This window comes from Stegostoma tigrinum, chromosome 26, assembly GCF_030684315.1.
Source record: "Stegostoma tigrinum isolate sSteTig4 chromosome 26, sSteTig4.hap1, whole genome shotgun sequence".
Lineage (NCBI taxonomy): Eukaryota > Metazoa > Chordata > Chondrichthyes > Orectolobiformes > Stegostomatidae > Stegostoma > Stegostoma tigrinum.
This window is the reverse complement of record NC_081379.1, coordinates 47,363,954-47,389,377: the sequence shown is the minus strand read 5'-3', so window position 1 is coordinate 47,389,377 and position 25,424 is coordinate 47,363,954. Positions and strand designations below refer to the sequence as shown.

General features: G+C 40.3%; 1 protein-coding gene across 3 annotated transcripts in view; it reads right to left on the bottom strand.

Annotated features, from left to right (window-relative positions):
• cabin1 (calcineurin binding protein 1) overlaps positions 1-25,424 on the bottom strand; it is a 412,002-nt gene that overhangs the window by 120,951 nt on the left and 265,627 nt on the right. For all 3 annotated transcript variants that reach the window (XM_059655154.1, XM_059655156.1, XM_059655155.1), the window contains exons 30-31: positions 16,358-16,454; positions 15,152-15,793 (exon numbers count right to left, since the gene is read on the bottom strand). In XM_059655154.1, the coding sequence (XP_059511137.1) occupies positions 15,152-15,793; positions 16,358-16,454 (739 nt within the window). The remainder of the gene's footprint in view (positions 1-15,151; positions 15,794-16,357; positions 16,455-25,424) is intronic.

Sequence of the window (25,424 nt, the reverse complement as noted above, 5' to 3'; positions counted from 1 at the left end):
CTTTAGTCCTCTCCTCAAATACCCAATTGCTTGCTGTACTTGCAGACTAGCTTTCAGTGATTCATGAGCAAGGACTCTGCGGTCTCTTTTGATGGCCGCGCTTCCCAACCTCTCACCATTTAAGAAAAATTCGGCCTTTGGTTTTCTACCGAAGTAAATAAGTTTTACACTTATTCACCTTATAATCCATTCACCACGTTCTAGTCAATTCACCCAGCCTGACCAAGTCCTCTTGGAACCTCGTTGCACTGTCCACTCAATTTACATCACTCCCAGTTTGATAACATCAAGTCTGGAACTATTACAACTGGTCCCCACATCCAAATCACTTTCATTCTTGTGGTAACCTACTCATAACAGCCTGTCATCCAGAAGCTGATCAGTTTATTCCTACTGTTTTCTGTCCATTCAAACTGGCACATACCCCTCAATTCCATGTGTTCTAGTTTTATTAAAAATCTGATTAAAAGAGATTGCTTTTTTCTAAGGCCTTCAGAAAATCCAAACACACCACATCCACTGTTCTCTTCTGTTTAGGCTATATTTCAGCTTACTCCTCTTGGAAAGCTGTCCCAATAATTCTTCAATAATTCCTCAGAACTGGAATGTCACAATTCTGGAACCACTGTGAATTTTTATTCCACCATTTTTCAATGCCTTTACATGCTTCCTATCACACCTATGCTGCTTGCTCACTATCACTGGCCTTACTGTAGAAAGAAGCAGCTATGAAGAACAAATGGTAAGGAACTAGGCATGTGAAAAAGAGTTAAGACAAGGTGGATTAAAAATCAGTTGCTGCATATCATCATGTGGGCCAGTGAGAGATCGTTAGCTCCTTAAAAACAGAACATTCATCCAAATAGATCTGATGCTTTGCAGTTAACTGATCTTTCCCTTAGACAATGACTTATGTCAGGTAAAGATTATTCCATTAATAGCTCCTAAAAACAGATTAGTCAGTCATCTCATAGGAATTGCTAGTCAGAAATCTACATTACTCTCCTTCACCTTCTCACATCCTGATAGTCACACGATGCAATGTAATAGGCTTGTCGACTAATCACAGCAATCACTCAATCTCTATGAATTAGCACACAACAGAGCCAGGAGGGGCTTAATTGTGTAATGATGGTGTCCCTACCTCTGGAACAACAGGCCCAACTTCCCATCTGCTCCAGAGATGTGTCACAACATATGTGAACAGGTTGACTGAAAATATCTGTAAGAGGGGCCAGGTAAACTCCATTAGAGGAGAGTCCTGGGGAACAAAATACAGTTCTGCCCAAATACACTACACTTTCCACATTTCATGTTCCTAATTTGCTTTTGAATTGATTAGTATTTTCCAGCTTCCACTATCTCCCCAAGGAGCTTGTTCCATGAATTGACCATTTACTCAGTGTTACTTTTGGCATCAATTAGTTAGGTAGTTACCATGCTTGCAAATGTGACTGCAGTCTGTAGTTCTATTGTTTTGGATAAAATGAAACAGCTTATTATGGTACATAACAAAACAGATTCAAGCATACTGTAGGATATCAACACAAAAGGACACAAATATAAAGTTATGCAGATGTATGTTACCCCAAATACAAAGAGATGTGCAGTAAATTATTAGAAAAGGGTACTGAAGCAGGGAATACATTACTAAAGAAAGGCTTTTGGGTTACGGTGAGAAGGTGAGATTAATGCAAGAAAAAGATGGCGAATGGATGGGCTTATTGACAATTCCTATAAAGAAATCATCTATATTTGCTTTGGATGGCTCCAAGAGTCTTCAGTCTGAGCACAGCAACTGTTTAAGGATGAGTTCTCAGCACAAGGATACAGATACACAGCGATGCAGGGCTGTTGAGGAAGTTAACAAGACTGTAATAGGGCACTCTCCCGAGCTTGCTGAGTCACAATGCAGCAGGATGCCTCCAATTGTCAAATTCACACTGGTATACCTATTCTGTGTTTAAAATAAAACTTCCTACAGTATACTTCCAAACAAAAGATAATTAGTTGGCTGTTTTCTTTACTTCAAAGCAGTCTTATCCTTGAGACACTACCTCAATTAGATTAATGTGAGAAAGTTAATTTTTAGCTTTTGTGTTTTGCAGTTGTCAATAGCACACAACTTTTCAACGTAAAGACCACATTTCTCATTTTTTTTGACTGTGGGCTTAAGATGGAAAACAGACTGCTTTAAATCCAAGGATTCTGAATCAAGGCATAAAAACAAGTTACTGGAACTCATTGTGAATGATACTTATCTGTGATCAGAATTTATTTATTTGTAATAAAGTGCAGTTCTTCGTAAGAACAAAAATCTAATCAATATTTTATGTTAACTTGCATCTATCAGACAGAAAAATTGGGAACTTTATGTACTTGGATTAAATCTTTCACTTGATGGGCCCAGAAACAGTGCAGCTCAAGGATCAGTGCACTTTGCTGTATAGTCATAACAGGAAATGGATCCAAGCCATTCAATTCAGGTTCAAGAAATGTGTAAACGGATTGCAAAGTGCGCTATCAGTCTTAAATATGGCTTAATTTTGACTGTGGTTAAGATTAATTGTCCTTGCAAATATCCCATACAAGTTGAGAGCAGGAAAGCTCAACATAAAATAAACATTCAGAATCCTCGTCGGTTTTACTTGTCATGAACTTCAAGAAAGAGTAATCTGGAATTTTGCATCTCGCACCCTCTCCCATCCATTGGTGCCTAACCTTGCTGATACTAATCTGGGTTTCAAATCTCTCCACGGTCTTATTTCACGTTTGTTCTGTTTTCTGCGTTCTTCTCATTCTACACCCTCCTTGCCTGTGCCTCTTATATTCAAACATCTACTTCGTCCATCCGCAACACAGAAAGCTAATCTTTATCCAGGAACTTTTGCTTGTTTGAAGATGATGTTTAATCCAATTGACCTTCAGTACCTCACACCTTGCCATCCAAATTTCCCTTTTCTTGAAAAAAAACTGCTAGCTTTAGTCTTCCCTAAATTCTGCACCTTATAAGGTATTCTGTGCAAACAAATCCTGTATTTTATTATCATGCCTCTAAGATAGGTACATGTATGTGAGGATTTGACGTAATCACATATCGTTGAAGTTCTTGTTTCCTTCCAATGTCTAAGTGACTTGTGGATTTGCAGTGTAGCTGTAAATGGTCACACTTATTAATTTTTCACCACATTTTAGGGTTTAATGTGATGGGACACAATTTAGCCGACTACGCTGTTTAGTTTCTGCTGAAAGTGCAGGTTGCAAGATTCATGCCTGCCGGCTGTTTATACAGTCTGTGCGCTGTGAAATTCAGATAGCTAAAACAGACATAAGATAAATAATGGGGATAATGGGCTAGAGATGGTAGGAACCGCAGATGCTGGAAAATCTGAGATAACAATGTGTGGAGCTGGATGAACACAACAGGCCAAACAGCATCAGAGGAGCAGGAAAGCTGACGTTTCAGGCCGAGACCCTTCTTCAGAAAAAAGAAAGAAGGGTCTAGGCACAAAACGTCAGCCTTCCTGCTCCTCTGATGCTGCCTGGCCTGTGTTCATCCAGCTCTACACCTTGTTATCTGGGATAATGGGCTAAAATGGTTAACAAGTTGGTATCTAATGTTTTGTAAGAACCACCTTGTTGCTTGTGGGCAAGTGAGGGGGGAGAATCTTGTTTACATACTGTTTACATACAAACATAATGAAACATTAACAACCATTTACATAGACCAGAGGCCTATAAAGTTCTTGAGTTTACCATCACAATTCGTGGAGTGAGGATTGCAAGTGTTACTTGCAAGGTTATGACTGTGTAGCTCAGTTTGCAGCCCTCTCAACTTTGAGTTAGACATTTCTGCCTGTAAGTCCCTTCAAATACAAAAGCCAATACTGAGCGAGTGCTGGAGATGTCGTTCTTCCGATGAGAAGTTAAACTGATGCTCCATTTGGCTTCTCAATTGGACGGAAAAGATCCCATTGCACCATGTTGAAGAAATGCAGGAGAGTCATCCCCGTGTCCTAGGGATGTCATTCCTGACATTGCTACAAGCTGTAACTGGGACCAGGACAGAATCTGATTGAAGGGATTTAAACATGAAGTTCTGGGAAAGATGGGAACAAATTTGGAAGGCAACATGTTCAAGGACTTCAGAAAGGAAAGGAAGGTTGGAGGTGGGAGGGTAATTTGCAAGGATGTTGGGGTAAAAATGACAGTAGATTTAAAGGAGAGACAGAGTCAGAACCAGAGATACTGTGCGCCTGCTTGCATCAGGCTCAACAAGACACAAAAGGATTTTATTGCAACCATATTTGATGTGAGATTTGAACAGTTTCACATAATATTTACAAATTAACAGGTCATCATTTTTTTGCGGCTCCACGAGAATCACATCTATTTATCCTGTGAAATAAATGAGCTATAACCTGTCCTGGTGGATTCCTATCAAGGACTCAATGAAATCTGTTCTACAATTTCTTTATCCAGATGCTATTGTGTAATGAGTTTAAAATAGGTTGCTACATTTTCATACCATGAAACAAAACTGAGCCACTGCCTAATTTGACAAGCATTTTTTCTTCCATCTACATGTAAGATTGCAGTAGAAAATTGCTGAAGGCAAACTTGCTCAAGAAGACTAAACAATAGGAATTTAATAGTTCTGAAATCAGAATTCCTTTAATCCTAAACTTCGATCTGCAGTTGTTCAATTCTCCTCTCTGCATACTGTGCATTTATGGTGAGGTTTGCTGAAAATTGGACAGCACGGCGGCTCAGTGGTTAGCACTGCTGCCTCACAGTGCCAGGAGCCCAGATTGAATACTAACCCTAAGCGACTGTCTGTGGGGTTTGCATATTCTCCCAGTGTCTGTGTGGGTTTCCTCCGGGTGTGGAAAGATGTGCACACTAGGTTGACTGGCCATGTTCAATTGCCCATAGTGTCCAGGAATTCGGAGGCTGGTTGGGTTAGCCATGGGAAATGCAAGGTTACAGGGATGGGGTAGAGTGTTGGGTCTGGGTGGGATGCTCGTCAAGGGGTCAGTGTGGACTCAATGGACCAAATGGCTTGTTTACACACTGTAGGGATTCTATGTAAAATGTCAAAAATATTCAAGGGAATCATTTCCTCTTGAAGAACAGCAAAAAGCTGGCATTTGTTTTTAAAATATTTAATGAAATATTAATTGAGTGAGGCAACGCTTGTACCTTCTCTGAGTGATTAAGACAAATACCTTTTGCAGATACATAAGCACAAAGGCAATGAGTTTTGTGTGTCTCATCAAAAAACTATGGGAAACATCACAAGTTTAGGCTTGTGAAATCTATATTGCACACCTACTTAGACACATATCGTATACACACACTGAAAACATCATGACAGAGTACTTCTTAAACCAGGTACTTCCCTGAACTAAAAGCCAAATTCTTGCTGAAGCGTGAACCACAATGGCTTGTCTGGTCAGCAAGCAGATCAGCCACACAGTTTGCCGTGGTCACACTAAATCATGTTGCCAGGGGTCTAGACAAAACATAGCAGCTATTTTCAAATCTGGAATACCTGAGCTCTAAATGTTGAATGTTACCCTTGCTGAATGGAACATATACCTATGCGAAGGCAACAGTAACACTCGGCAATCGATTTTAAAATTACAACACTGTTGCACCAATATCAAAAGCTTCACAATGACCGGAAAATTTCCAGTTTATTCCAAGTTAAAGAGGAATGACATACTCACTATCTGCTCGGTCTACTGGTTTCCTTGCTGTCCAGAACTCAACAGTACGAGTTCACAGACTGTTCTTAAAATCTATATCATATGCAGGAAATACTTGTTCAGCACAGTTGCCTTCACTGCGCAGAGCTTTCAGTAAAGAAGTTGGGATGTTATGTGGAGGTTGTACAGGACATTGGTGAGGCCTCTTCTGGAGTACTGTGTGCAGCTCTGGTCACCCAGTTATTGAAAGGATATTATTGAGGTTGGTTGGCTCACCGAGCTGGTTTGTTGTTCCACAGATGTTTCATTGCCATGCTGGGTAACATCCTCAGTGCAGGCTCTGATGAAGCATCGGTGTGTTTTCCCACCTGGATTTTAAACTCTGGGCTCTGTTGCACAATGAAGTGTCTGCGGAACAACAAACCAGCTCGACAAGCCAACCAACCTCAACATCCATAACCCGAGCTACAGATCGACTCCAAAACCTTAAAAGGATATTATTAAATTGGAGGAGGCTCAGAAAAGATTTACCAGGACGTTGCCAGGAATAGACAGTGTTGAATCATAAGGAGATGCTGGATAAGCTGGGATGTTTTTCTATGGCTCGCAGAAGGTTGAGGGGTAACCTTGTAGAGGCTTATAAAGTCAGGTAAGGTGAACAGCAGGGATCTTTTCCCTAAAGTGGGGAGTTCAAAGCTAGGGGACCTACTTTTAAAGTGCGAGGACAAAGTTTTAAGAAGGACATGAGGGGCAACTTTTTTTTAAAAACATGTAGGGTGGTTCATATCTGGAATGAACTGCCAGAGGTAGAGGTGGATGCAGGTACAGTTGCAACATTGAAAAGATATTTGGATAAGTACTTGTATAGGAAAGGTTTGGATGAGTATGGGCCAAATACAGGCAAATGGGACCCATTTCGTCTGGAAACATGGTCGGTGAAGACTCTGCCAAAGGGTCCGTTTCCATGCTGTAGACTCTATACCTCTCTTTTTGAAAATAGATTCTGTGATGAAAAATAAAAGTCCCTCACTTACCTAGACCAATCATTACTGATGTGGTGAGATGAGTCACTGCATTGTTTCACACAGATTATCACAATGCTTGAATTATGGGGCAATCAGATCTGTAAGCTTTCAAGTAGGCTTCTTTACAGCATGTAGAAGCTTCTGGATTAACAGCTGTTTATTGCGAGCATTTATTATAAGATACAAGAGTTGCTGTTAACTCAAAAACTGTGGCTGCTTTACAAGCTGAAGAATGATCTCGAAAGTTAGGAGGCTAAAGGCCAGCTAATTGGACTTAACATAAAGAAACACAAGATGAAATGGTTACTACAGCACAAACCAAATTATGTTACAGTGTAATGCTTACAATGATATCTATATAGTATTTGGAATGCTATTAAATCTGTATGTTATATAACCAGTATAGCTCTAAGTCTTTTTGAGCTGTACATCCTTCGCTTGCTGTGATCTGCCTGTACCGCTCGTAAACAAAGCTTTTTGCTGCATTTTGATACATGCGACAATAAAATTAAACAATCTTTTTACCTATACATTGCTTTGTTGTATTAAATACCTTCTACTGTGCAGAAATGGAAAAAAAGAAGCCACTTCATCTCAAACAGAGCACAGATGTAGAGATTAACCGGCTGTGAGGAGTTGTCATACTGGTCTCGAAACTTTAACTGTTTCTCTCCCCACAGATGCTGCCCGAACTGCTGAGTTTTTCGGTTTTCACTTCTGACTTCCAGTAACCAAGGTATTTTGCTTTTATTTAACCAGTAAGAGGTTAGGTTCAATCAAAATAAAAATCATTTCCCACAGATCACAGTTCTTTCAATCGGATTTCTGGATCAAAATCTAATTGCAATAGTACTTAGTCGAGTCCAATATGTTACACGAAACATTGTGTCACAAAAATATTGCAGCTATATTTTTGTGCCACACAATTACCGTGATACTCCATTACCCCAGCGTACCTATTTAAAAATAAAAACCAGCACATATTAATAATGCATAAAAGAACCCAACAAATCACAAATTTCCCACCTTCCATTTGTTCTCACGCTTAGTCAACAGTTTACCATACGACTCGATGAAAAAGGAACAAGAGCAGGCCACTCAGTCCCTCAAACCTGCTCCGCAATGCAATAGGGTCATGGACAATTTGGTTTTAACTTCAACTCTATTTTGCTGCATAACCCAATAGTCTTTCAACCCCTGGGTAATCAAGAATATATCTACCTCTGCCCTAAAAATATTTAAAGATCCACTGCCTTCTAAGGAAGATCATTCCAAAGACTCACTTCTCTATATGCTTCACCAACCCTCAGCAATATATTGCACATTTACCCCTGCATCGACCATTACCCACATAATAATTCAGGACCCAGCCTGTGTTTGATATCTAAGGCGCAATCCCAAGACTACATAAAACCAAAGTCATGCACATGTTGACGACTCAGGCCTTTGATACCTCCAGCTTTTTTTGTATTTTATCAATTCTTTGCTTCTTGTCCCAAGACGAGAATAACAAACACAGGTGCAGACAGGGAAAGACAAAAGAGGGTAAGATGAATTCAGCCAATTATTGAGAACAGCAGAACAAGGGATTATGCTCTTAACTCTCTAGAGCAGACATGCAGTTTCTATCGCCAGACATCTGTACATATTACACATGCTGTTAATTAATTCCACAAACAAAGGTGCCCAGATAATTAACAATTGTTCATAACAGCCCAATGGATGCATTGTTGTCAAATGGAACACAGTGGTTCGAGGGAGCAGCTCACTGCTACCTCTTCAAAGTCAGTTAGGAATGTACAATCAATGTTAGCTTTAGTTAGTGATGCCCACAGAGCATGAGTTTCTTTTTGCTTTTAAATCTTTGACCTAGTTATTTCATATGCAAGATGCTACAGGGGGTCCAATATGATTTGCTGGAGTCAGACAAAACCTCAGTGTCACAATTTAAGCCATAACAAAGTCCAAATTCATTTACAAGATTTAATAATTTAACAGAAACAGAAAGAGTAACAATAGAAGTCAGCAAACCAATACTTACCTTCTGCTCTGCTTCAAATTGCCTTGAAATTAGAGAACCTTTAAAAGTAATATTTATGTTTTGCTTCTAATCCACTGAGTAATGAAAGCCCCTCAATATAAAAAAAGAGGGGAAGATAACTTGTAAAACAAGGTAAACTTGAACTAATTTATAACATTCAAGGCAAAGTACAACTCATTAAATTAAATGAGTTAAACCAAATGACAAATTTTTTTTTGTTCAAGCCATACTATGCTGGATCAGGCTAAACAGCTAAGGTCGCTTTATTTATCCAGTCTATAAAACAGCAGACATTCATTGTTTCTTATGAGAAAACACTGATGTCTTGGAGTTTCCAGATCAGACAGTCATCATTCTTCAAAAGGTGACTAATTTGATTAACGTGCATTCAAAATAATGACATAGCTTTCACACTACAAGTCGCTTTCCACTGGACAGACTGAAGTCTATTTTAAACATACAATTACACCGTCTAAAATTACACTTGGAACATTTACAGGAAATTTATGGTTTGAAATAAGTTGGATTATTACTTCCATCTAGGAGAAACAACGAAAGGGATGGGTGAAACAAATAGAGAGGAGAAAAGGAGGGAGATATATTGACAAAAACAGATAGGAGCTGGTTGGATGGGGCTCTGATGAATTGGAACTCTCAAGTCTCCAAGCCACGTTAGAGAAACACCTACAGGGCATTTTCAAGATAAGAACATAAGAAATAGCATCACATATCGGCCAATCAACCCCTCAAGCTTAGTCCTGCCATTCAACAAGTTCATGGCCAATCTATCTGCCTCCTCAAAATAACTTCAGTGAACTAACCACCACAATTCTTTGAGGGACAGAATTCCAGAAATTTACTACCTTCTAGGAGAGGAAATTCCTTCACACCTCAGTTTTAAAATGACTGTTCTCTTATTCTGGAATTATGTTCCTCAGTTTGAAATGTCCCCACTAGTGGAAATACCTTCTCAACATTTACCCTGTCAGAATCTTGTATGTTTCAATAGAAATCATTCCTCATCTTCTAAACACTACTGAATAAAGGCCCAACCTGACGGATGAAGGAAGGCCCAAATGTTCAGCTGTTCTTAATAAATCAATCACTTCATCTCAGGAATCAGCCAAGTGGTTCACTTTTGAACAGTGGAGTAGCAGATAGTGAAGGGGACTGTCAGAGATTACAGCAGAATATAGATAGATTGGAGAGTTGGGCAGATAAATGGCAGATGGAGTTCAATCCGGGTAAATGTAAGGTGATGCATTTTGGAAGATCTAATTTAAGGGCGAACTATACAGTAAATGGAAAAGTCCTAGGGAAAATTGATGAACAGAGAGATCTGGGGGTTCAGGTCCATTGTTCTCTTAAGGTGGCAACGCAGGTCAATAGAGTGGTCAAGGCAACATATGGCATGCTTTCATTCATTGGGCGGGGTATTGAGTACAAGAGTTGGCAGGTCATGTTGCAGTTGTATAAGACTTTGGTTCGGCCACATTTAGAGTACTGTGTACAGTTCTAGTCACCACATTACCAAAAGGATGTGGGCGCTTTGGAGAGGGTGCAGAGGAGGTTCACCAGGATGTTGCCTGGTATGGAGGGTACTAGTTATGAAGAGAGGTTGAGTAGATGAGGATTATTTTCATTACAGAGACAGAGATTGAGGGGGGACCTGGTTGAGGTCTACAAAATCATGAGGGGTATAGACAAGGTGGATAGCAAGAAGCTTTTTCCCCCAGAGTGGGGACTCAGTTACTCGGGGTCATGAGTTCAAAGTGAGAGGAGGAAAGTTTAAGGGAGATATGCGTGGTAAGTTCTTTACGCAGATCGTGGTGGGTGCCTGGAACGCGTTGCCAGCAGTGGTAGTCGCAGACACGTTAGTGTCTTTTAAGATATATCTGGACAGGTACATGGATGGGCAGGGAGCAAATCAACACTGACCCTTAGAAAATAGATGACAGGTTAGACAGAGGATGTCGATCGGCGCAGACTTGGAGGTCCGAAGGGCCTGTTTCTGTGCTGTAATTTTTTTTGTTCTTTGTTCTTTGAACAGCCTTCAATGCCAGTATATCCTTATTTAAATACAGAGTCCAAAACCGTACACATTACTCAAGGCACACCTGACCAACTCTACATAACTGGAAAACTCCAACACACTAGCAAAGAAAACCAAAATTCCATTTGCCTTCTTGATAACCTTCTGCAGTTGCGCATTAACGTTTTCTGTTACAAGTGCAGGACACCCAGATCCATTTGCATTACCCTTTTTTGGAGTCTCTCTCCATTTGAATAATGGCCTGCCTTTTGATTCTCCCTATCAAAATGCATGATCTCACATTTTCCTATATTAAATCTCATCTACAGTTTTTGACCACTCACTCAATTTATCTACGTTCCCCTGGCAAAAATTTGTCACGTGAGTTGTGGATGCTGTTGTTCATTTGCTTGCAAAGCCGGTTGTTCAGTAGTGTGCAAACATTTTGTTACCATTCCAGACATCAACCTCGAATTGAAGTGTTGGCATTCTGCACCGTTTTGAATTTTTCTAATCCTCTGGTGTGGTGGGCCTTGTCACTTAGAGTTCTATTTCTCAGTAGTGGTCTGTATACGGGGTCTATTTCTAAATGTTTGTTAATGGAGTCCCACATTGAGAACCAGGCCTCCGGAAATTCCCTTGCATGTCTGTTGTGCATTTGTTCCAGTACAGTGACTTTGTCTCAGTCGAACTGATGGCCCTCATTGTCTGTGTGCATCTAGACAACTGAATATTGGCCATGTCTTTTTATTGCCAGCTGGTGTTCATGTATCCTGGTCATCAGTTTCCTCCCCGTTTTGTCCAATGTGATGTTTAATCCACTCGCTGCTTGGGATTCTGTATATCACGCAAATCCTGATTACTGTCTGTATGAGGTCTTTATTCTTTGACAGCATTTGACTTGTTAACATCTTTGCAAGTATAAAATTCATTAGAGAGGAAGAAAACAACAAACAGCTCCGATTCTTACACATAATGGTAGAGAGATTAACTAAAAGTGAATTCCAGACCTGAGTATACAGGAAGGCCACACACGTGGACCAAATCCTAATCTTCAATAGCAACCACCCCACCATACACAAACAGAGCTGCATTAAGACACTATTTAACCTAGCCATATTACACTGCGACACCCCAGAACTCCGGAGAATGGAAGTGAAACACCTGAACAAAGTATTTACCAACAACAGATACCCAAGAAATTTCATCCGCCGATGCCTACAAAACAAACAGTCAGAGGACACAGTATAACACAAGATACTAGTACATCAAAAACATATCAGAAATCATAACCAGACTCCTTAGACCACATATGTTCGTGATTTCCCTCAAACCTACATCAACACTGCATCAAATGCTATCAAAGACTAAAGACCCCATACCGACAGTAAACAAGACCAACACAATATACAGAATTCCATGCAGCAAATGCAGTAAACATTTACAAAACAAAGGAGAGGAGATATTAGGTCTCTCAAAGGATTGACAATCTATGGAATCCACTATGCCCGAATGCAATGGATACTGAGGCTTTGAATAAATTTAAGGCAGAAATAGACAGACTTTTAATAGTGGTGAAGGGTTAGAAACAGCAGTCAGGAAAGTGGAATTGAGGATGAGATGAGATCAGCTCGAAGGACTGAATTGCTTACGTCAGCTCCTAGTTTTTATGTCCTCATGTTACAAAAAGCTGTGCACAGGGGTAGGTTCTAACAAAGCAGAGCGAGAGGTGGTACAAGTGTAAGGTGTTAGAGCCTAGGCAGTGAAGCTAAGAAAGAATGATTAAAATCAGGGATGCCTATGTAATTAGAATTAGCCAGTAGAGGTTGAGGGGTGTGTGGATGTGATTACAGTGGCTGGGGCAGAGTATAGAATCCCTACAGTGCAGATGGAGGCCATTCAGCCCATCGAGTCTGCATCAAACCTCCAAACCTCCTTCCCACCCTATCTCTGTGGCCCCCATTTCCCACAGCCAATCTATCTCACCTGCACATCTGTGGACACCAGGGGCAATTTAGCACAGCCTAATCCACCCTAGCCTGTACATTATTGACTGTGAGAGGAAATCAGAGGACCCAGCGGAAAATCACACAGGCATGTCACATTTAAAATGCCATGACAGATGGCAATCTCTTTTTCCTCATTAGTCAGCACTATATAACCAATCAGGGCCAACTCAGGACGACTGCTAAGATCATAAACTGGCAGGATACATCTGGCAAATAAACTATCATGTGCAGCAGTCTGATTTAGACAGTAATGTTTATAATTGCATGAAGATTACTCGATGTGGTAGATTTTTAAAATCATTAACTGGGGTCTGACTTATGAGTACATGAGTCAGAAGTTCATGTATGACTCATGTAGCCATGTGATTGGAGAAGCTGATACAGCAATTATGGGAGTACGAGGGTTGGTCATTGGAGAAATAGTTCCCTCACATATTGTCTGTACTGTGGTCACTATCACTGCAAAACAAAATACAACTGGCTTTGACCAATTGCAGGCATTTTTTTGGTTTTGTTTTAATTAACTTTTTAAGAAATGTTTTGATACACTTCTGGAGCACTGAAACTTGAACCCAGGTCTTTTGGCCCAAAAGTAGGGACATTACCATCGTGCCCCAAGAGTCCTTGTCATATTTGTGAGGTTTCAGGAATGAATTCACCTGCTGCCTGTGTATTTTGAACCATGACTGGCATTCCAAGAAATCCCCATAGTTTCTACTTACATTAGATACCAATCTGAAAGAAGGGTTAGGAATCCCTCTCATTCACATCTGTTTGGATTGGTCCAGCAGATCCAAAACAAGCCAGCTTGAGCAACTTACAATTCATTTCAAAAATGTAAGTATGCAATCATGAGCAAGTATCTCCCTTCTGACCTGATGAGGAAATGGCATGGATGCAGCAGCTGAAGATTATTAGGACTGGAATACCCCTGCAGTGATGCTCTAGGGCTAGCTTCAAACAACCACAGCCATCTTACTTGTTTTTGGGTATGATTCCAATCAGTGAAGGATTTTACCACAATCGGCCTTGCCATCATTCTGGCAAGCCTGCGCCTGACAAGGATTCTTGAGGTGCGGTGTCCCAGATAAGATCCAAGCAAGACTCTACAAGTGAAGAATAACATCCCTTTTGTAATCCAACCCCGTTGGGATAAAGGGTAACATGCTATCAACCTTTCTGGTTGCTTTCTGTAAGTTTGCAAACATTTAACAATTTGTATTCTTGGAAATCTAATGTTTTTAAGCCTCCAAGTTTCTAGCTTCTTATGTTTTGGACAATACTGCAACATACCAATGTCTCTGGCCTAAAGACAATGACCTCACACTTATCCCACTAAACTCCATCTGAAATAGTTCTTTTCATTCTCTTAATCTGTCCGTTTCCCCTTGAAGTTCCTATTCCCATAAGCACCACACATCATCTCTCCTAATTTCCTCACTACTGTAACACTCACTACTGTAACACTCACTACTGTAACACTCACTACTGTAACACTCACTACTTTGCGATTCAAGCCATTAACAAGTATGATGCAACATCATGGCTCCTAGAGCAGTTCCTCAGCAACAGCTGAGGTCCATACTTTCAGTGATTACTGATGAAAAACTATGAGGGAAAACATACACATTATACAAGAAACATGTCTAGCCAATATGTTTATAACCAAGTCTAGGAAAAACAGTGTCTAACTCTGTCAAGGTTACAAAACCACAGCATTTTCCCTACAGAGGCAAATTGCTTTCAGTGAGATTAGTCCATGTTTTAGTATCTCTTATCATCCCAAAATGTGGGCAGACTGTATTCTTCATCTAAAACCAACAATGACATGTACTTACTTCCTGGAAAATTACTGCACAAATACTCAACATAGCTATCCTGCCATCCTAGCTACAAAGGACAAAATATCCTGCTATTCTGCCTGATGGGGAAAACACTCAGCACATTAAGAACCCTTCTTTTTCGACTTCACCCAGCAGGAGGTCAGACTCCCTGTTCCACTTTTCTTTCACTTTGATGCAACATGAAGATTATTTAATAAGTCAGGCATACACAGAAACATTCTTGCACTATGGCACCATAGTGCGAAACCACATGGCAAAGCAACATGATAAACTGAGCTGTTACTTACAATGATGCACAGCAGAATTCACCACCAAACATATTTGTCCAAAAAGCTTCAAACTGGGGTATTTCACTGGAACAATCCGGAAATTTAACTTTCGAGGAGGTTAGGATTGTTTAGTACAGTTTAATGGAACATCATTTCAAAACGATCAATTAAAATACTCCCCTTCAGAACTAAGTTGTAAAGCATAAAAATGGTACTATACCTGCTTAATCAGCATGTAGGTCTCCGACATGATCTTTTCAATCTTTCCCAGATCAACAGTCATAACTTTCTGACCTTGCTGCCAGACCCTGTATGCATCTAACAGCAACGTCTTCCCAGATTCTGTGTCATCTATCAGTTTTCTCTTCCTGCTTGTTTTCCTGACCACCTGACTGGCCACAACATGGGGCACTGCTGTTGAGACTTGCTGCTTTGAGCTGATGCTCAACTCTTCCAAAGACAGTTCAGAAGGTTTACATTCAGCACTCTTTCCCTCAGTAACCCCAACAGTTTTGCTGTGTTCTGTATCCAAACCACTGGGAGGTTTGAATGAAAAATCCAATTTCCCCTGTTCAACAGAGCCATCCAGCTCCATTGGCTCCTCTGTGCCGATGCATGTTTTGCTAATGTCACCCAATACCGGATCATTTTTATCCCCTTGTTCCATGTTCACAACCTGGGGCGACTGGCCTCTTGGAATATCCTTTACCCCATTCTCTGTATTTCTTAAAGGCCCATCAGAGTTGGTGAGTTTCTTGGTCACAACGCCCTTGTGCTCCTCAGCAGTGGGCTTGTTTGAAACATCTGTTGTCATCTCCCCCATTGGGGAGCCTGAAGATCTTGGAGGCTGGTCTTCAGGAATCTAAGCGGCAAGAACAATGGAGGAAAACATTTGTTACATGGTTAACCCACAACTTGACCTTCCTTGACACTGTTCCCTTCCTTGGGGCAGCAAATAATCACATTTCCCCTCAACAAATCCATTTCATTTATTTAAACCTGCAGGTACCCATTATCTCAAAGATCTGAAGCTGAGGAAAGACATCCCTTCTCTTTACCTTCTTTCCAGACATTAAAACTTTAAATCACTTGGTTGTCAGTTAGAATGTACCTAACACAACCAGAAACAATCGCCTTCTATGTGATCCAACTGAAGATGGTTTGTGATAGCACAAGAATCCAAACAATTGTTATAGGAGAGCTCTTCTAATCGATCAGAACCACATCTGCTCTGAATAGGCTTAAAATGATCAGAAATACACAATCATCCACGGGAAGTTCCCAATCAAACGTTTCTGCAGATTATAATTCTACCAGGAGAAAGAGGGATGGAGAGTGCTGCTGGCCAGGCTCTCATATTACCCACTAGAAGAAAGGGCGTCAAAATATTCCTGACAATTAACAGCATAATAGTAGGTAGAATTACCCCAGATAGTTCCTTCAAGTTGTCCTCAAGCACCTTTACTGTGAAAATTAATGCCCTCTTGGCGAGCACTTGACGATCCACATCACGCAAATACTTCCTGTGAGAAAAAAAAACAGAAACACTATGACAACAGATTACAATGCATCCAGTTAATGGAACCACAACCAAAAAACTCCTACATGAACCACTTCCTCTATAGCTGTTGAAGTCAAATCTTAATAAATTTGAGAGAAGAAATAAAATCACTTCTTTCACCTAAATGTCTACATTTTGTTCAGATATTGTTTACACGCCAGTGTGAAGATACTCACAAATGGATTGCCAAGATTTCAAAGTTAGGAAAACAAGTTCAACGTCAACTATAGAGTTTTTAAAGGCCGCGTCTAAAATTGGTTCTTTTGAGATATTTTATTTAAGACCTGGAGACTGCATATGATACGTTTTAAAATAGCTTCAACTTTTGGGACTCAGTAACTGATGAAAACACTTTTTCACTGCAAGACCTGTTCATCAACCATCCTTGTGCTCAATGACCTACAATGGTGTCCAGTTCACTAACACAGAAACATCAGATCTCTTATTCTAATATTCAAATCCGTCCATTGACCACACTCCATTTTCATGGCCTCCAAGCCGCCAACAACACCACTTGTCAATTCCAATCTCTTATGCATCTTCTCCTTCTTTTGCACTGTAAAATTCTATGATGCTCTTGCACTCCCATTGATAGTTTTGTCCTCTGAGGCATTAATGTCAATTTTCTCCCTAAACTTCTCCTTCTTTTTCTACTCCTTTAGAGATCTTTGAAGTTTCAGTTTTTTGACAAAGCCTTTAGTCTGCTGTCCTAGTATCCCATTCATTGGGTGATTATGCTCCAATGAAGCATCTTAGGGCATGATGCTACATTAAATGCTTTAAATGAATGCAAGCTGTTGATGTTGACTGTAAATGCATCAATTTAAAAACAATCTCAACAGTTTCAATCTTGTCTCTTTTGTATGTGACTAGACTGCACAATGCTGCGCTAATGCAACACAAATTGGACAACAGTTACGTCTCATTCCAGCTTCAAAGGCAGTACTAACATAATGTGGAGGGAATGAATTCTGCTGTTATACAGTGACTACAACACTGCACACTCCATGTGACAATACATGGGAAACATTCTTGTCCCCAGCACCGAGATTTATCTCCTACAAGTTAGGCAAAGACATTATTCAAATTTAAACACCTCTGACAATTCTTCCCATTGCTGCATCATGTGAAAAAATCCAGCAAATGGTTTAGTAATGAGCCATGCAAAGCACAAAAGTTCTTAATCTGGGATGACAAGTATGCAGGCAGAGTCATACTGCACAGAAACAGACCCTTTGGTTCAACCCATCTATGCCGATCATGTTTCCAAACTAAACGAGTCCTGTTTAGCTCACATTCCTTTGAATCTTTCCTAATCACGTACCTATCCATCTATCTTAATGTCTCTTAAATGATGAAACTGTACCTGCGTCCACCACTTCCACTAGCAGCTCATTCCACATACAAATCATCCTCTGTGTCAAAAAGTTGTCCCTCGGGTCCCGTTTAAATCTTTCCCTTCTCACCTTAAAAATATTCCAGCCCACACACCCCCCACCACCCCAGGCACTTAAAACAACACAAGGAGGGTGGGCAATATCCATTCCTATGCCAGGACAGGCAACGTACTGGGTACATTGGGGATGGGTTGAGGATGGAGTGTGCACAGCTCAAATGCAAAATTCAACCCCGCCTGGCACTTTCTTGTAATTCTAGGAGACACTGTAGAAGCTTTCTCTCCTTTAATGCATCTACCTCTAGTATGTACATTTAATTGTTGTCTTGACCCCAGATATTCAGTGGACCTAAATCACGTGATGATTAAAAGAGCAATTAACTTCAAACTGCTACATTGGCCTGTAGTCAACCTTACTTTCCCACATTTAAATTATATATCTCATCTCTAGGTTTGTGCTTAATTTCCAGCGATGCAATAGTTATTAAAGGAAAAATTTGAACAATGGAATCCTTAGAGTGTGGAAAAAGGCCCTTCAAACCAACAAATCCACACTGACCCTAGGAGCATTCCACCCAGAACAATCCCCCTATAACCCAACTATGCTAGACATCTCTAAATAATTTGACATTGAAGTCATTCTACTTTTAAAACTATGTCCCAAAAATCTTCAAGAAGCACCTCAATAGTAAAAGGGTGGTAAAATGAGGAGTAGGGCTGATTAGGGACTAAAAGGGGAATTGCACTTGGAGCTAAGACCATGCCTGAGGTGTTAAATGAATTCTTTGCCTCTGTCTTTACTGATAAGATACTTCCAGACATAACAGAGGAGGAAACCCAATCATTAGAAGGGTTTAAGATTGATTAAGGCTGTTAATACCTAGGGTTCTTAAGGCACCAGGACCAAATGAGATGCACTGGAGGGAGTAAGTGATTGCAAATTGCAGAGACACTGGCCAGTATCTTGCAATCTTCCCTAAACGTAGGTGGAGCAATAAGACTGGAGAATTGCAAATGTTACAGTCTTGCTCAAAAATGGTTATAAAAATTGATCCAGCAATTACAGACCAGTCAGTTTAACTTCAGGGGTTGGGAAACTTCTGAAAAAAAACCCATTAAATCACAAGGAAAAAGTGTGAATTGATTTGGATGAGGCAACACAGATTTAAGGAAAATTCTGTTTAACTAACGAGCTGGAGTTTTTAGAAGAGGGAACAGAACAGGACTAATGAGGGGAGGTCCACTGATATGGTGTATACGGACTTACAAAGGTATGCAATACAATGACACACAACAGACTAAAGAGGAAAATAAAAAGTTGTGGAATAAAAGAGACGGTAGCAACCTGCCACAAAATTGACCGAGGGATAGGAAACAGAGTGTAATAGTTAATGGGTAGGCTTCACGATGCAAGATGATTTGTAGTGGAGCTCCCCCCAGGTAAGTATTGGACCTTTGCTTTTCATTATATATATTACAGAAATATATTGAAATGAACTCGATCTCAGTGTGCACTGGGCAATTTTAAAGTTCTTCTCCCAAAGGGTTGTGAATCTGTGGAATTCCCTGTACAGTGAAGCAATTGAGGTTACCTCGTTGTGTGTTTTTAAAGCAAAGATAGATAGATTTTTCTTTTAAACATGAAAGGAATTAAGGGTTATGGCGAGCACGTGGGTGAGTGCAGCTGAGTCCATGAGAAAGTCCACCCATAATCCTGTTGAATGGCGGTGCAGGCTCAAGGGACCAGGTGGTCCACTTCTGCTCCTAATTCTTAACTAAGACTTGAAAGAATTTTAAAATAAGGACGACGTTGTGGAACTTCAAATAGACATTGACCCTCTGGTGGATTGGGCTGCTAAGTGACACATGAAGTTCAATGTAGAGAAATGTGAGGTGCTGCATTCTGGTACAAAGAATATGGAAAAACAATTTTAATAAGGGTCCTATTCCAAGCGGTGCGCGAATCAGTACACATAAGTTTGGATGTGAGTTTGCTCGCTGAGCTGGAAGGTTCGTTTTCAGACGTTTCGTCACCATTCTAGGTAACATCATCAGTGAGCCTCCGATGAAGCGCTGGTGTTATGTCCTGCTTTCTATTTATCTGGTTAGGTTTCCTTGGGTTGGTGATGTCATTTCCTGCGTTGGTGATGTCATTTCCTGTTCTTTTTCTCAGAAGATGGTAGATTGGCTCCAAATCAATGTGTTTGTTGATGGAGTTCCGGTTGGAATGCCATGCTTCTAGGAATTCTTGTGCGTGTCTCTGTTTGGCTTGTCCTAGGATGGATGTGTAGTCCCAATCAAAGTGGTGTCCTTCCTCATCTGTATGTACGGATACGAGTGATAGTGGGTCATGTCGTTTTGTGGCTAGTTGATGTTCATGTATTCTGGTGGCTAGCTTTCTGCCAGTTTGTCCAATGTAGTGTTTGTCACAGTTCTTGCAAGATATTTTGTAGATGACGTTTGTTTTGTTTGTTGTCTGTATAGGGTCTTTTTTTTTAGGGTCTGTGAATTTGCCTGATTTTACGACTTGTTTAGACTACGGTGTAACAAAAGGCCAGAATTTTCTTCCTTCAAAGTCTAAAAGAACAGCGTGCAGAAGAATCCAACATTGTAAGACATTAGAGAAAGGCAATTCTTTACAGGAAAGGCTTATGCTGTTTGGTATTAATTCTGAAGCATGCCAACAGAAGTGGCAAGCTGTAGAGAGCTTGAAACAACCAGTGCCAGACTGAAGAGGATAATGAGGTTACCATCCAGCGCAATGGTTAATGGCTCCAGCTTTGTTTTCTGACATTTACTAAATGCAATAGTGTGAAAACATGGTAAATTTTTGGGAAAAAGTTTTGGCCAAAAGGGACTGAGGTACTTAAAAAAAGAACTGGTAAACCCTGAAAACTATTTCCCTTGCTTATATTTTTTGCCTATGATGGAAGAGAAGGCCCGTTTCAGATCTAGCTTACAATAATAGATATGGTCATAGAACCACAGAATTCCTAACAGTGTGGAAACACCAACCCTCCAAAAAAGCATCCCACCCGGATCCACCCCATCCCTGTAACCCTGCATTTCCCATGGCTAATCCACATAGCGTCCAGGGATGTGCAGACTGTGGGCAATTTAGGCCAATCTAGCTAATCTACACATCGTTGGACTGTGGGAAAGAAACGCACACAGGCACAGGGAAACATGTAAACTCCACACAGACAGTCGCCTGAGGGTGAAATCAAACCTGGGTTCCTAGCACTGTGAAGCAGCAGTACTAGCCACTGAGCCACCATTGTCACCCACAGTTTTTTTCCAAAAGAGCAAGTGTTTCAGATGATTTTCCAACTTGAAACAACTGCCAATTTCTAATAGATGTAGGATGAACAAATTAGGAAGCAGCACAAAGTTTCTTCAGCAATGAAAACCAATTTTTCTGAAATGCAAATGGTCACTTCTGGTTCTTTTGAGTCTCAGCCACATAGCCCATAAACTATTAGGAAAGCTAAATAAAGATAAGAGTGCTGAAACGTCATCGAGAGCAACTTACAGATTGCCTGACAATGCCTCTACTAAGAAAACCGACAATTACCAGCAAAACAAAATAAACAAGTGAAGATAATGTTTATCAGTGATGATCAATTTTGGCTTTCCAGTTTAAATGGAAGATGAGTTTAATTTCTCGAAATACCATAATTGGATGAGGAATGAGCAACTCTGGATATCTTGGGTAATAACATGATAACTACACTCATATCTTGTTTAAATGCATTTCTTTTGTGGTACAATTACTAGGTATACAAAGAACATTCTAACATATTAAAATGGAAATTAGCACATCACATTGGTAAAGATACAACCCCAACAGCAAATCTGCACAGCAATATCATTTTTACAATGTCACTTTCTCATTCCAATATCTATGCAATGTTGTCAAAAATTTAATCACCCAGATCATGTATTAGTTGCCAACAGGATATGATGCAACCAGATTCTGAAACAGGAGATCTACAGTTGTATAAAAAGTGTTTCTGCATAATCTGAAAGTAAAGCAGGAATATACACATAGAATATACATGGAAAAATGGGAGAGTTTAGGAAAAGCAGCTGCCTAACGCGATAAATAACAGCTAACAGTGCACTGTTCTCGAGAACGTTCACATTTCTTATGTCGCTCTGGTACTTTGGAAAAAGCAGATATTAAATGCTTGTCTTTTCCTTCTTTGACAAGAGATTTGAAACTGGCATTCATGCTATTTTGTGCTAAAGGTCGTAATTTTCAATGAATTACTACAGTCCAGAAAGACCTGAAGTGATGTGCCAAGGACATTAGATGTACAGGGGAACTAGTGAGGGAGTCCCAACATTAAGGAATCCTTGAAGGGTACCTTCCAAAACCACAATCAGTTCAACTAGAAGGGCAGCAAAACACAGAAACACACCACTTGCGAGCTCCCCTCAGGCCACTCAACATCAAAACTTGGAAATATATCACTATTTTTTAGGTGTTGCCAGGTCAAAATCTTGGAACTTCCTCCCTAATGGTATTATGGGTCTACTGAAGGCACATGGATTGTAGTAGGTTCAAGACAACATCTGACTACCACCTTCGCAATAGATGTTGGCCCAGCCAGTGATGCCCACAGCCCATCAGTAACTTAAAAATAACTTGGAATTCTACAGTCTTCTGGTACAACATTAGTTCAACAATTTTATCCAGGTTTGGGCTGAAATTTTGATCCCAACATCAGCCTCCATTTTGTTCCTTGCTGATTTGTTGTTTTTTTTACATCTTTCTTGATTCCTTTACTTTGTATTTGGTTATTGGCTATCCAGTTCTTTGCACCTCATGTGGACACATCATTTGTTTCTTTACCAGTCCCTTCGGCCATTTCTTTTCAGACCACAGTTAGAATACAGCCTTGGTCTCCTTATATCTGAGCAACTGTATTGGAGGCAGTCCAGAGAAGGTTCATTAGGTTGATTCTTGGTATGAAGCGACTGTCTTATGAGGAGAGGTTGAGTAAATCGGGTCTGTACTCATTGGGCTTTCGAAGAATGAGAGGAGATCTTATTCAAACATACAAGATTCTTATTGACAGGGTAAATACAGAAAGTTTGTTTCCCCTTGTGGTAGATTCTAGAACCAGAAGGCATAATCTCAGAATAAGGAACTGCCCATTTTAAACAGAGGTGAGGAGGGTTTTTTTTCCCCTCTCAGATGGTAGTGAATCTGTCAAATTCTTTACCTTAAAAGCTTGTCAAGCCTGGATTGTTAACTATATTCAAGGCTGACATAGACATTTTTAATCAATAAAGGAGGCAAGGGTTTCAGGAAAACGGCAGGAACGTAGAGTTGAGGATTAGCAGTTCAGCTATGATCTCGCTGAGTGGCGGAACAGACAAAATGGGTCGAATGGCCGACTTCTGCTCTGTTTCTTATAATCTTAACACGCACAATTAGATCTATATGGGCTTAATGACTGCACAGTGGCAAATATTTAAACCAACTGCAAAAATATGGAAACTGATTCTTCAATGTGCAATTAGTGTTGTTAATAGACAACGAGCCATGACCACATTATTTAAATTATATGACTTCTCTCAGAAATAATTTGAATCAAGTATATGATCAATGTGGCAAGTCTAAAAGTGTTCAGACTTTTGCTTCATAAATTTTACATATTTATATATTTCATATTTACTGATGTTACAACAGTTTGCAAATTAATCTTTGACTAGTAAAACTAGGTTCTGTATTCATTCATGAGTTGTGGGTGTCACTGGTCTATTTAGTGCTCATCACTAATTGCCCTTGACAAGATCATGGGAAGCCAGGGTCTAGGCCCGAAACGTCAGCTTTTGTGCTCCTGAGATGCTGCTTGGCCTGCTGTGTTCATCCAGCTCCACACTTTGTTATCTTGGATTCTCCAGCATCTGCAGTTCCCATTATCACCAATATTCCATCACACTCCTGACTTATGCCTTGGAGATGGTGGATGGGCTTTGGGAAGTCAGAAGGTGAGTTACTCGCTGCAGAATTCCTAGACTCTGACCTGCGCTTGAAGCCACAGTATTCAAATGGCTGGTCCAGATGGTAGTGGAAGATTCAGAGATGGCAATGCTATTGAATTCCAGGGAGATAGTCATATTCTCTCAATGTAGATGGTTATTGTCTGGTATATGTGTGGCAGGAATTTTTTTGCTGCTTATTAGCCCAAGGCTGGACGTTTTCCAGGTCATGCTGCATATGGACACAGATTTCAGTATTGAAAAGTCACAAACGATGCCTGACACTGTGTAATCAACAACAAACATTCTCACTGGTAACCTTACAATACAACAAAGGTCACTGATGAAACAAGTGAAGATGGTTAGGCCGAGCAAGTTACCCTAAAAAACTTCTCCAGTGGCATCCCAAGGCTGAGGTGAATGACTTCCGAAAACCACACTCATGTTCTACACCGAAAATATAAAAGGAGGATAGTAAAAGCTTTCTTAGGTATGTGAAAAGAAAAACAATGTTTAAGACTAAAATTGGGCCCTTGAAGTCAGAAACGGGTGAATTTGTTATGGGGAACAAGGAAATGGCAGAAGAGTTGAATAGGTACTTTGGATCTGTCTTCACTAGGGCAGACACAAGCAATCTCTCAGATGTAATAGTGGCTGAAGGACCTAGGGTAATGGACGAACTGAAGGGAATTTATATTCGGCAGGAAATGGTGTTAGATAGACTGTTAGGACTGAAGGCTGATAAGTCCCCGGGACCTGATGGTCTACATCCCAGGGTACTTAAGGAGGTGGCTCTAGAAATTGTGGACGCATTGGTAATTATTTTCCAAGGTTGTACAGATTCAGGATCAGTTCCTGCGGATTGGAGGGTGGCTAATGTTGTCCTACTTTTCAAGAAAGGAGGGATAGCGAAAACAGGAAATTATAGAGCGGCTAGCCTGATGTCAGTGGTGGGAAAGATGCTGGAGTCAATTATAAAAGATGAAATTACAACTCATTTGGATAGCAGTAACAGGATATGTCAGAGTCAGCATGGATTTATGAAGGGGAAATCGTGCTTGACTAATCTTCTGGAATTTTTTTGAGGATGTATCTATGAAGATGGATAGGGGAGAACCAGTGGATGTAGTGTACCTGGACTTTCAGAAAGCCTTTGATAAAATCCTGCTTAGGAGATTGTTGAACAAAATTAGGGCACATGGTACTGGGGGCAAAATACTGACTTGGATTGAAAATTGGCTGGCTGACAGGAAGCAAAGAGTAATGATAAACGGGTCCCTTTCGGAATGGCAGGCAGTGACCAGTGGGGTACTACAAGGTTCGGGACCGCAGATGTTTACGATATATATTAATGATATAGATGAAGGCATTAAAAGTAATATTAGCAAATTTGCTGATGACACAAAGTTGGGTGGAAGTGTGAAATGTGAGGAGGATGTTATGAGAATACAGGGTGACTTGGACAGGCTAGGTGAGTGGACGGATGCATGGCAGATACAGTATAATGTGGATAAATGTGTGGTTACACACTTTGGTGGCAAG